At 58.1% G+C, this 10912-nt stretch overlaps 1 protein-coding gene across 2 annotated transcripts in view; it reads left to right on the top strand.

Annotated features, from left to right (window-relative positions):
- The window catches only part of PDE9A (phosphodiesterase 9A), a 99480-nt gene extending 95314 nt beyond the window's left edge, over positions 1–4166 (top strand). Inside the window, exons 16-19 of one of the 2 annotated variants that reach the window (XM_061192834.1) lie at positions 7–135; positions 1564–1659; positions 3127–3196; positions 3939–4166. In XM_061192834.1, the coding sequence (XP_061048817.1) occupies positions 7–135; positions 1564–1659; positions 3127–3196; positions 3939–3949 (306 nt within the window). In that variant the 3' untranslated portion in view covers positions 3950–4166. Of the gene's footprint in view, positions 1–6; positions 136–1563; positions 1660–3123; positions 3197–3938 lie in introns of both variants that reach the window. The other variant, XM_061192833.1, reaches the window with a different exon arrangement.
- Positions 4167–10912: the final 6746 nt, after the last annotated feature.

The following is a 10912-nucleotide window of genomic DNA, read 5'->3' as shown; positions in this document are numbered from 1 at the left end:
CCGTAGAGTGACCGCGAGAAGTCGGAGGGCCTTCCCGTGGCCCCTTTCATGGACCGGGACAAAGTGACCAAGGCCACGGCCCAAATTGGGTTCATCAAGTTCGTCCTGATCCCGATGTTCGAAACGGTGACCAAGGTGAGTGACCATCACCACGAGCTGGTGACGCAGCAGTGATAAGTACATGTGTGCACACACACTCTCACATGCTCACGCGGACACACACGTGTGCAGTGGCCGCCTGCCCGACACCCACCCGAAGCCCCCCATCCATCTTAACACCCGCGTGTTCGAAACAGACCCCCCCCTCCTGGCCTCCTGCCCCGCCCCCCGGGCAGCGACCCAGCAGCAAAGCCGCAGAGCCTCTCGGCCGCCCCTTCCTCGGCCACCCTCCTCCATGGTGTCTCTGGGCCCCCCCCCAGGCCCCCGCTTCCCAGGGCACCCGCCAAGGCCCTGTCAGCCTTTCAACTCCGCCTACAGAAGCCCCTCTAACCTGCCCCCCACCCCGCCCAGCACACGGCTGACACCAGGTTAATCCTCAGCAAGGAGACGGCCTCTGCCTCTCTCCCGAACCTTCCATGGCTCCCCACTGCCCCCAGCACAGGACACACAGCTCCGCCTCGTGGGGCACAGCCCCCCGCCCTCCCAGCCACTCCTGTCTTGCAGGACGGCCCTCGGCTCCTGGTCCTCCCTTTCTTCAAGCCTCCACCTCTGAGCCCACCCTCCTTGGCCTGGGCGCCCCATGCCCTGCTCAGCAGCCTTCCACAACTACCTCAGCACACACTTCCTCAAGCCCCGTGGCTCCGTTCCTCCTAGAATGTGTCTCCCTGCCTGCAGCTTCCTTCCTCAGGCTGCGGGGTCTTCCCCGTGGGCACTGGGTGCCAGGGCACAGCAAGGTGATGGTGGCTCCCACAGGTGGCAGGAGCAGGGCTGGGGAAGCACAGGAAGCATGAGGGGCTGAGGGCTGTGTGCACAGGGCTCCCTGGGGCTTGGAGTAGGAGGCGAGCCCCTCGGAGCTGAGTCTCAAAGGTAAAGATGCTCACCAGGTGGACCTGGGGCGGCGGGAGCCGCAGGGCCAGGCCTGAGCACGGAGTGAGCGGAGGGGTCCTGGGCCACGCAGCGGCAGGACGGGGGGGAAAGAGCCTCACCCCTCCCGCCCCGGGGCTGCCAGGGCTCTAGTGGGCGAGGTTGGCGTTCGGAAGATGAGAGCCTGCAGGGTGGACGGTCGGGGGTTCCTTCAAGCAGAGGGCAGGGGGTGGCTTCTGTCAGGTCCGCGAGGACAGTGTGAGAGCAGGAAGCAGGGACCTGGAAGGGGTGGGTGGGCAGCAAGCGGGGGCTCCCCCTCCCCAAGGGCTCCCGGGAGTCATTGACCAGACGGCCCCAAACCTCGGGCACCTTGGATTCCACCGCAGCCGAGACCCAAGAGGGTCCAAAAGCGCCCGTTGGACAGAAGCACATTTCCTGTGCGGCTTTTGTCCCGGGACATATGGGACCTGGCACGGTTCTGCTCGAACGTTTTCCACGAGGATGACCAGCTGTTGAGAGGGCCCGTTTGTTCCCTCGCAGCTCTTCCCTGCAGTGGAGGAGCTCATGCTGCAGCCCCTGTGGGAATCCAGAGATCGCTACGAGGAGCTGAAGCAAATGGACGACGCCGTGAAGGAGGTGAGCCGGCCTGCTGCAGGCGCGGGGGTCCGCGGGGCCCGCACGGCCCGGCCACACAACCCGGGGGGCCCTCCAGACGCGAGCTCGTGCGTCCCGCGGAGGAGAGGGGCCAGTCCTCAGGGAACTCACGGCATGGAATGCACAGAACCTCGGGCGGAGTCGGTGCCCCGTAGTCGTGATTGCCCACGGGAAATCCAGAGCATCACAGCGCCTCGGCTGCCTGCATCCCCTCAGAGCAGCGCCCTGGCCCCGTGCAGGTCCCTCACCTCCTCCCAGGGCTGACCTTGTGCAGAGGGAGGGCGGCGGAAGAGACGCTCCCCCTGGCACGGGAAAAGCCACCACCACGACCTCGCCACGGGGCTACCACGTGGCAGCGTGGCACCTTGAGGAGGGTCTGGGTCTGGCTCTAGGCTGCTGTTGGGATTGATCCCGTGTTTCAGGGAGCTCCAGTTCATAGGCTCAGAGCTGGGGTAGAGGTTTTCAGAAAAGCCCCAGAAGCTGGTCTGGCCAAGGCAGGACCCCAGCGTGTGCAGATCTGCTTCAGGTCCCCCTGCCGCTTGGGACCCCTGGGACCTCCCCCCGTGACGTCCAGCCACTTGGGTGTGGCCTTCCTTCGGTCCACCCTCCCACCCCCTCTCTCTGGGGCCCGTCCCTGCTGCCTCGGGCTCGGTCCCCCTCTGGCCTTGGCCGGTGTCGCCCCGCACCCACCCAAGGGCCCCCTTCTGTGCCATTTGTCCTCACTGCGGGCAGGGCCCCACCCCGTCTTTGCAGCCAGGAGCTCCCACTGTGCCCCGCTGAGCCTCGGTGCAGCTCTCGACCTCCTTCGTGTACAATGCCACACGCATTGTGGTTCTCGGCAAATGCTTATGGGTCGATGGGCAATCCAGGCCGGCAGCTGATTCCTCTAGCTGGATTCTTCTCCCAAGAAGTCACAGGCGGGTCCTGAAGCTCCAAGAGCCTAAGAGCGAATGATGCAGAGAACAGATGGAAGAGACGATGTCCCCCTGCCGAGCCCCCTGACAGGAGGGCTAAAGGGGCCTGACTCCCCAGGGCCAACTGAGAGCCATCGCTGCGAAGGCCTCAGTCTCCAGGTCCCAGGCCAGCCGCCCAGAAGGGCCGCTAGGACCCTCCAGGGCCCCTTCCTGTTCCCAGAAAGAACAGACGCACAAAAGAGGTGAAAGGGCCTCGGACTCCGCACCCGCATCCACCAGTGCGCTGGTGCTGCATCTGCGGCCAGCATGAGTGGGAGGACAGTGGCCACGTGCAGTGAGGCCTCTGACCACAGGGAAGGTGGCCCGTGCAGAGCTGTTGTCCGGGAAGCTCCCCCAGGCTGTAGACCCCAGTCTCCTCCCACGTCTTAGCATCTGCAGCCCCGGGAAGGTCTTGAGCAGACAAGCAGTCACTCACTCACTGGTTCCTGGAGCCTGATTTTTGCCTTCCCCGTACACTCTGCCCTGGTTACAGCAGAAGGCTGAGAGTCTGACACCTGAGAGCACCGTGTCAAGAGAGGAAAGCGGAGATGGGGGAAAAAGCGAAGGTAATGCTGTTCTGCATGATGTCTCAGTGTATACGGTAGTTCAGACTGAAATGGGGACGGCGTGGAAATCTGGGAAGGAAGAAGGGACGGAGGGAAGGAAGGGAGAGAATCTGAATGTATGAATGTTTTTAAATGAAATGTTTCTTCCTTGCATATAATCTTTACAATTAGGCTCTGAAGGAAGGGGCCATGCCTTAGAAAAAGATCAATGATTAGCATAGGTACTACTTACAAGGAAAAGCGCTTTTTAAAAGCTTGTCAAAAATAAAGTCTTTGCTTATGTCGCTGCAAGCACTTCCTGCACACTTGCATTTAGTCCAGGTAGATGGCAAACCAGCCCGTTCGGCCTCCGCGTGGTAAGGTCACACTACACACGTGTATGAGGGTCACTTGGGAGATCCTCGCTTATAGAGCAGTCAGGGTGCAGGGCATGAGAACTGCGTTGGTTTCATAGAGGAGCGGTGCCAGGCCCTGGCATCCAGCAATCCTTGTTCTGAGTCCGGGCTTTGCTAATTACAAGCTGAGTGACTTGCACAAGCGTCTCAACCTCTCTGAGCCGCAGAGCCCCAGTCTCTAAACTAGAGGCAATAATCCCATTCCTCTTGTTTTAGTGATTAAACGAGCAGAGTGCTGGGACAGAAGTGCTCATTGTTCGTGTGTGAGCCTGTGACATTTGTGGCATTACCCGCACATTTCCGATCCCACAATCACAAACCAGCCGTCTTTTTCCTTTTGCAAGCAGATCATGCCTGAAGAAAGCAGAGTGCTGTGGGCTGCTGTTCTGGACCCGGCCGGCTGGGCTTTGCGGGATCATCCCTGCAGGGAGAAGTGGTCCTGAGCATCTGCCACCATGAGATCATGTTTTCTAAGAACCATTTTGTTCACTGATACAACAAAAAAGGACTTCACGATGCTGTACAGAATTTTTATTTTTAAACTGTCTTTTAAATAATATATTCTTATACAGAAATGGGTACTGTCCTTTTTCTTTGGTAGTGTTGTGTATCCCGGGCTGCTTCTGATAAACCACAGGAATCTCCCCCGCTTCCCACGGGGAGACAAAGGACACTGTGCTTTCCTCACCCGTGTGTCTCAGAGTGATGGCCTGAGTGATGAGCTGCGTGCCTCCGTGTAATTCAGCATTAAATGTCACACCGGTGCCCGGAGCACGGGGCTGTGCGTGTCCTGTTTGTGAGCTGCGAGGGGGATGTTGGGGGCTGTGTCCAGGGACGTGAGGCCGGAGGCAGCTCGGTCAGGCTGCAGGCAGCGTGAGCCCAAGAAATCTACGCGGGGTACCAACTACCACACGCTGGAGCCCGTTGCCAGCATGGGCATTCCACGTTTAAGTGGGCAGATAGGCAAAGGAGCCGCGTTTACTCAGCACATTTCAGGGCCCCCGTTTCAGGGGATGAAGCTGTCCTTCTCTTCCTGCCTTTGTTTTAGGGACAAGCACTGGGGACATCGTGGGTGGCCCTGCGCCCACAAGGGGAGACCCAGCCCCAGGCTAGTTCACAGTCGGGCTTCGCAGGTTGCGCACACCTGAGCTCTCGCCCAGCACCCCCTCCCCGTGTGCTTCCCGGGGCTGTGAGCTCCATCTCTGTCCCCCCAAAGGCATCTGCTCTAAAAACTGACTTTAAAGGCCGTCAGCGTAATCTGAGCTCTGTGGACATTTCATTTGCATGTTGGTTCCTCGGAGCATCTATTCCCTCTTGGTGAATTCCAGAATATTACTTCCCATCTTTGAATAATTCATTTTTGAGCTGTGAAATGTTCCATCTCTTCTTGAATTCAGTTCAATATGGAGAGGGGGCTTGGGTTCCGCCTCTCTTCTTCTTTTTGTTTTTCATTTTCATCCTGCTAAAGCCAGTACATACTGCAGCTTTGGCTAAAATACAACCCAAACGTAGTAGGTGTTTAGATATTGATGCCTTCAACCTGCACGTCATCCTATACAGACACTTTATCACCCGCCCTCCCAATCGGTGAGGGAACGCGCTGAATGGTGCCTTCTGTCTGCTGGGTTATGCTGAATGCCTACCTCACCAAACTCTGCCCCTGATCAAACTTCATACAATGATCACTGAATTTAACACTCATGCACACACATGCACAAACACACATGCACATATACACAGTCACAGGTCGACACACGTCCACACAGGCATACACATACACATGTATCCACACATGCGTACACACATGCTTACATATACACGCAACCACCCGTGTGTAATACACATGTTGACACACGCACACATACTTACACATGTGCAATCACACATATGCACAGGTGTCCACACACAATGCTTCTGTGCACTGTACAAACGATCATAATACACATGCATACACATACACGAGCATGCGATGATACATAGGCACATGTGTACTCACACAGTCACACGCATGTGTGTCCACATACACAATCACGTGTACATGCGTGTATACACATGCACACACATATACACTTATACAGGCAATCGCGTGTACACATACACACACACACTCACACACTTCATCTGCATTACTGGGTTAGGTTATACCAAGTCCTGGGACAATGGGATCAACAAACAAGAGGAGAGACCGTCCTGGCAGCACCTGTGACAGTCCGGGTCCCTGTGAAGCCAACCTGGTCCCTTTAACGGGATCCCGTAGAGCATCAGTATCCCACTGAAAGCTGCCCTGAACCTTCTGCTTCAAAAGTGTTTCCACACTGCAGGTAGTTCCTCCCCCATCAGCTGGGCCCGGGGATCACGAGGCCCCATCCCGAGTCGCCTCTCACACGGGACGTCCCTCCCTGTGAGCGGCAGAAAAACCGCCAGCTTCCCCCCTGCTGCACAGACCAGCCCCAGAGCCCGTGGACAGGGGCCCCATCCACCCAGGTCAGCCTGCACACCAGCACCTGGAAGGCCTCCTGCCCTGGGGCACCACACATGCTGGCTGAGTGACCACGTAGGAAACGGAAGGTGGGGAGGAGGAGGGGGCCACCATCAACCTCAGTGTAAAGTCAGAGTGAAGGATAAAAGGCTCAGGGCCGAGACCTGCGCGCGGCGTGTTACAGTGGGACGTCGGCCCCATCCTGCAACCCGGCCTCGCCTCCATCACCTTGTGTTCATACAAGGGGACAAGACAGCGCTCTTTTCTGTGGCTTTTCTCCCCCTAGAACTTCTCTGAGCCGTCAAGGAATGACACACCTGTCAGACAAAGACTGGATCTCATAAACCCCGACAAATCCCCCTCCTAACGTCATCCTGGGAGCTCAGCTCTGAGGGCGCGCTGCCCTGGAAACACAGCTGCGGCCGCCCGCTTCTCCACCGCCGTCAGAAAGGCCATGCAGCCGCTTGTCATTTCAGCTCTGACCTCACAGCGAAGAAGGAAGAAAGGAGAGCTTCATCTGTCTAGATGGTGTCCCCATGGCCAAATGCCCCTACCCCACTGTCTCATGCTGCCCGCCGTGTCTCAGACCACGGGCACCTCCCGTGGACTCCTCCATCCATGATTTCTGAGGCCAGCGTGACGTCTTTAACCAAATCACACGGGAAAGTCAATTCAGTGTGAGGGTTGAACAAACACCACACACACTAAGTACTTAACCCTGGATGAGCAGCCATCGGTGGGAACGGTCAGCTCGCAGGTCGCTTCCGGCAGCGAAGAGCCCGGCGCCACAGAGCTGCCCCACCGGGTCGGGGTGGCCGCAGGAAATGCCACCTCCATCCCGACCCCAAGGGCAGCGCTGACGCGGGTTCCCTCCCACACCAGGAATGGGCCCCAGACAAGAGGCTTCTTTTGCTCCTACCGTTCCTCCAGTGTTACCGTGAGGGGAGTTTTTAAAATTTAAGTCCAAAGAATTTAACTGTAATCTGTCTGAAGGGCAGATAAAATCATCGCTGCGGATTTGGAGGGGGCCGTTGTCCGCTGGTAGCCGAGAGGGCCCGGCGAGGGTGTTGGGGATTCGAAGTGTCTTCGGGCAGCTTTTCCCAGCTTCAGGCTGGGCTTCCAGCCCGTACCAGCGGAGACGGAGGGACAGCGGGTACCGCAGTCTCGGGAGCTTGGGGGTGGGTGCCTCAGGTAGGAGCCAGGTCCTGGGGGGTGAGTTCCCTTGTCATGGACTGAATTATGTCCCCCAAAATGTGTACTCGGAAGTCCTCACCCCCAGCACCTCAGGATGTGACTGTGTTTGGAGGTCGGATCTCTAAAGAGGTGATTACGTTAAAATAAGGTCATTGGGGTGGGTCCTAATCCGGAGGGCTGTGTCCGTATAAGAAGAGGAGATCAGGACACAGACGCACACAGAGGGACGCACGTGAGGACACAGGAGGGGACGGCCGTCCTCACGCCCAGGAGAGAGGCCTCGGGAGGGACCAGCCCTGCGACCCCTTGCTCTCAGACTTCCGGCCTCCAGACTGCCCGAGAATACATGTCGGCGGTGCTTTGCTACGGCCGCCCCAGGACCTCACACAGCTTCATCCCTGTGTCCAGGGACGGCCAGCACGGGGCCAGCGCCGCAGGGCGCTCAGGAGTGAAGCCGGGTGCCCTGCACGACACCACGACCTGCAGCCCGGCAGCTGCCCCTCCTCCCTCTGGGACACTGCTTGTCCCGGCGGAGAGGCCTTTCCAGCACCCAGGGCCTCCTCCCGGGCGTCCCCCCGAACACACACCCGACGGGAACACCCCACCGGATTCCCCCGGTGCTCAGGGGCCCTGTGAGCTGGGAGAGAGGCCTGAGGAGCGTCGGGCCCATCGCCTGAGACGCGAGTGGGCGTGCTGAGAGGAGGAGGCCCTTCGGAGGCGCCCAGAGGTCAAGGCCACGTCCACCGGCCGGGCCTTCTCACCCAAGGACCACTGACTCGGCCGCAGCCAAAGGACCCAAACCAAAGCCCCGCCTCAGTTCCTCGGCTGCAGAAGCGGAGTTAGCCTTCCGGCTGAAACAGGCAGGCAGTGGGGTGGGGGAAGCTTCTGATTTTTCCTGTAGTTTCCAAATTTTCTGCAGTGACTGGTTTTACTTTTCTAAGTAGAATAAATAAATAAATGTTATTTTATTTTTAAAATGGGACACGGAAAAGGCATGACTCTCTGGGGGGGAAATGTTGGCGCCCGAGGTGGAAGGTGTTGGGGGCAGACGGGCTTTACCAGCCCCAAATCCCCGCACACACGCCCAGGGCCTTGCGGCCCCATGACTCTCAACGAGCTCGATTCCAAATAGGGGCCCATCATCACGGTCACAGACGTGCCCAGGGTTTGGGGATCCAAACCGCAGTTTCTAAACTTTCACATTCATAAGGAGGAAAATATCCTTTCCCGGATTACGTGCCGGCTTTCTTTTGAAAAAACATGATGCCCTCCTGCCCGAGCTAGTCCCTTTCCCAAAGCATGTGCGTTGGTGCCACTCTGGGTGTCCACCCCGTTGGAGCTCCGGGCCAGCGGGAAAACCAAAGAGGGTCATCGGGAAGCCACGGGTCCTGGGCACTGCTTGTGGCGCGCGCAGGGTGCCCAGAAGCTTCAGAAGGAGGCAAAGGTCACCTCCTGAAAGGCCAGTGGGCGGGAGAGGGAGGAGGGAGAGCCCTCCAAGCGGATGGCGCGGTGGGCTGGGAGCTGCAGCCTTTGCTGCGTGCTTTCTGGAGCAAAGAGCCCTGAGTCCTGCTGGCTGATAAACGCAGTGAACCAGGCAAAGATCCGAGGAAGCAGCTTCCACACGAGGGGACAGCACGACAGAGGCCCCAAGGCAGGGAGGAGCCCATGGGCTTGGAAGCCCAGGGTGTGCGGGGAGAGGACCACCAGGTGTCCGGGCGAGGCAGGGGCCTGGGCCGCAGGTGCCCTGGGGCTTGTGGGGAAGGACCGGGCTCTGCCAGGGGTGCAAGCTGGGGCCGCATCATCCAGGGAGAGATGGAGCTGGGGTCTGAGGGACCATTTAGGCCTAAGTCCAGCTGGACCGGCGGTCCGTTGTAAGAAGGGGGCGGGTGTCCAGCTGCGAACACCACCGAGTGGACTTGAGGCTCACTGGGCCCGGCTAAGCATCAACCCTCCCGGCTGCAAGCCTGCCCCATGGCCCCTGCTGCTCTTGGTGATCTGGGGTGACTCGCGTTGTTTATAAAGGATAGGAGCCCTGAGAAAAATGAGTTCCCTGGACCCCGTACACCCTGGGGGTGACGCTGGTGGCCACCACCCACTAGGGGCTCAGACATTTACCCATCGAAGGAATGAATTTGAGTTTGTGGTCACTAACCTAGAGAATCACTAAGAGGAAAAATCATCCTGCACAATGTGTGTGTGTGTGTGTGTGTGTGTGCGTCTGTGTGTGTGTGTGTGCACATCTGTGAGCGTATGTGCACCTCACTCCCAGCTGAGAGGAAGGGCGCTCAAAAGATAGCAAGCATCCATCCTTGGCACGGTTTTCAGACTTGGCAGTGAACAGGGTAAAAATAAGAACATTTGGGCTTCGTTAAGGAACAAAGGGACAGGTGTGAGGAGAGGCGACAGAGGCGGACACGGTCCCTCACGGGGCAGCAAGACGCGTGTTGAACCTGCAGCATCCCACGATGACTCGCGGCCATGAGAACTCTGACTAATTTCTGCCGTTTTCCTTAAAATTAACTCTACAAGAAATTCAGAATGTGTTGGACGTGCCGATTAGAATGCCACAGGAGATATTCGGTGACTGCGGCCGCTGACCGATCTGCCTGTTCTCACTGCTGCTGTGATGTCCAGAGACACCTGCCCTTACACGGCCATGTGTGTCCCACAGATGCTAGTCGACCCCAGGGCTGCAGCGGGCAGTGTGGCACGCAGCTCCCACCTCCATGGAAATGCCTGCTGACTGCATGGGCTGAGGATGCCTGCCAGTCTGGTATATGCACCGTGCCGACCACAGTGTACTGGTTGGGAAGGAACTTGGCAGAAATGTTCATCTGTTTATGTATCACCCTCTCCCCTCGGACAAGCCCATCCATCCTGAAAGGAAACTCTGGGAGACTTCCAGAAGCCCAAGCTGGCTCCTCCAGCAGCAGCCCCTCCTCTGACATCCAGGCCGGGCTGCTCCTTCCCTCCTGAGCTGGTCCAGCTTCTGCCATCAGGACGGGGCGTCGTCTAGAGGCTGCCTGCTCTGCAAAGAATCTGGCAGGATTGGGTTTCAGCCCTTCTGGAATCCTCTTCTCACTGATGGTGTGGACTGCCCACCTCCTGTACTCGTGTCCTGGGGCTGCTGTGACAGAGTACCCCAAGCTTGGTGGCTTAAAACAAGAGAAATTTATTCTCTCACGGTTCAGGAGGCTAGAAGTCCAAAATCAAGGTGTTGTCAGGGCCGAGCTCCCTCTGTAGACTCTAGGGGAGAATCCTTCCTCACCTCCTCCCAGCTCTGGCAGCTGCTAGCCATCCCTGGTGGTCCCTGGCTCTTGGGGACATCACATGGCCTTCTCCCCTCGTCTCTGTGCCCAAATTTCCTTCTTCTTATGAGCACACCAGCCACTGGACGACAGCCCAGCCCAATCCAGTGACCTCACCGTGACTTATGACATCTGCAAACAGCCCATTTCCAAATAAGGTCACACTCACAGGCACAAGTGGTTACAGTCTTTGGGGGGTGGGACACAATTCCACCCCCTACACCCTCGTAGTCTTAGCTTCCCCATCTGTCAATTTCCACCTCTCTGGCTCGTTGTGAGGATTAACTCGCTAGCGTGTGCCGAGTGTTCAGCACAGTGTCTGGCACCCAGCTCTCCATCA

This window comes from Eubalaena glacialis, chromosome 6 (assembly GCF_028564815.1).
Source record: "Eubalaena glacialis isolate mEubGla1 chromosome 6, mEubGla1.1.hap2.+ XY, whole genome shotgun sequence".
Classification (NCBI taxonomy): Eukaryota; Metazoa; Chordata; class Mammalia; order Artiodactyla; family Balaenidae; genus Eubalaena; species Eubalaena glacialis.
This window is presented reverse-complemented; position numbering and strand designations above follow the sequence as displayed.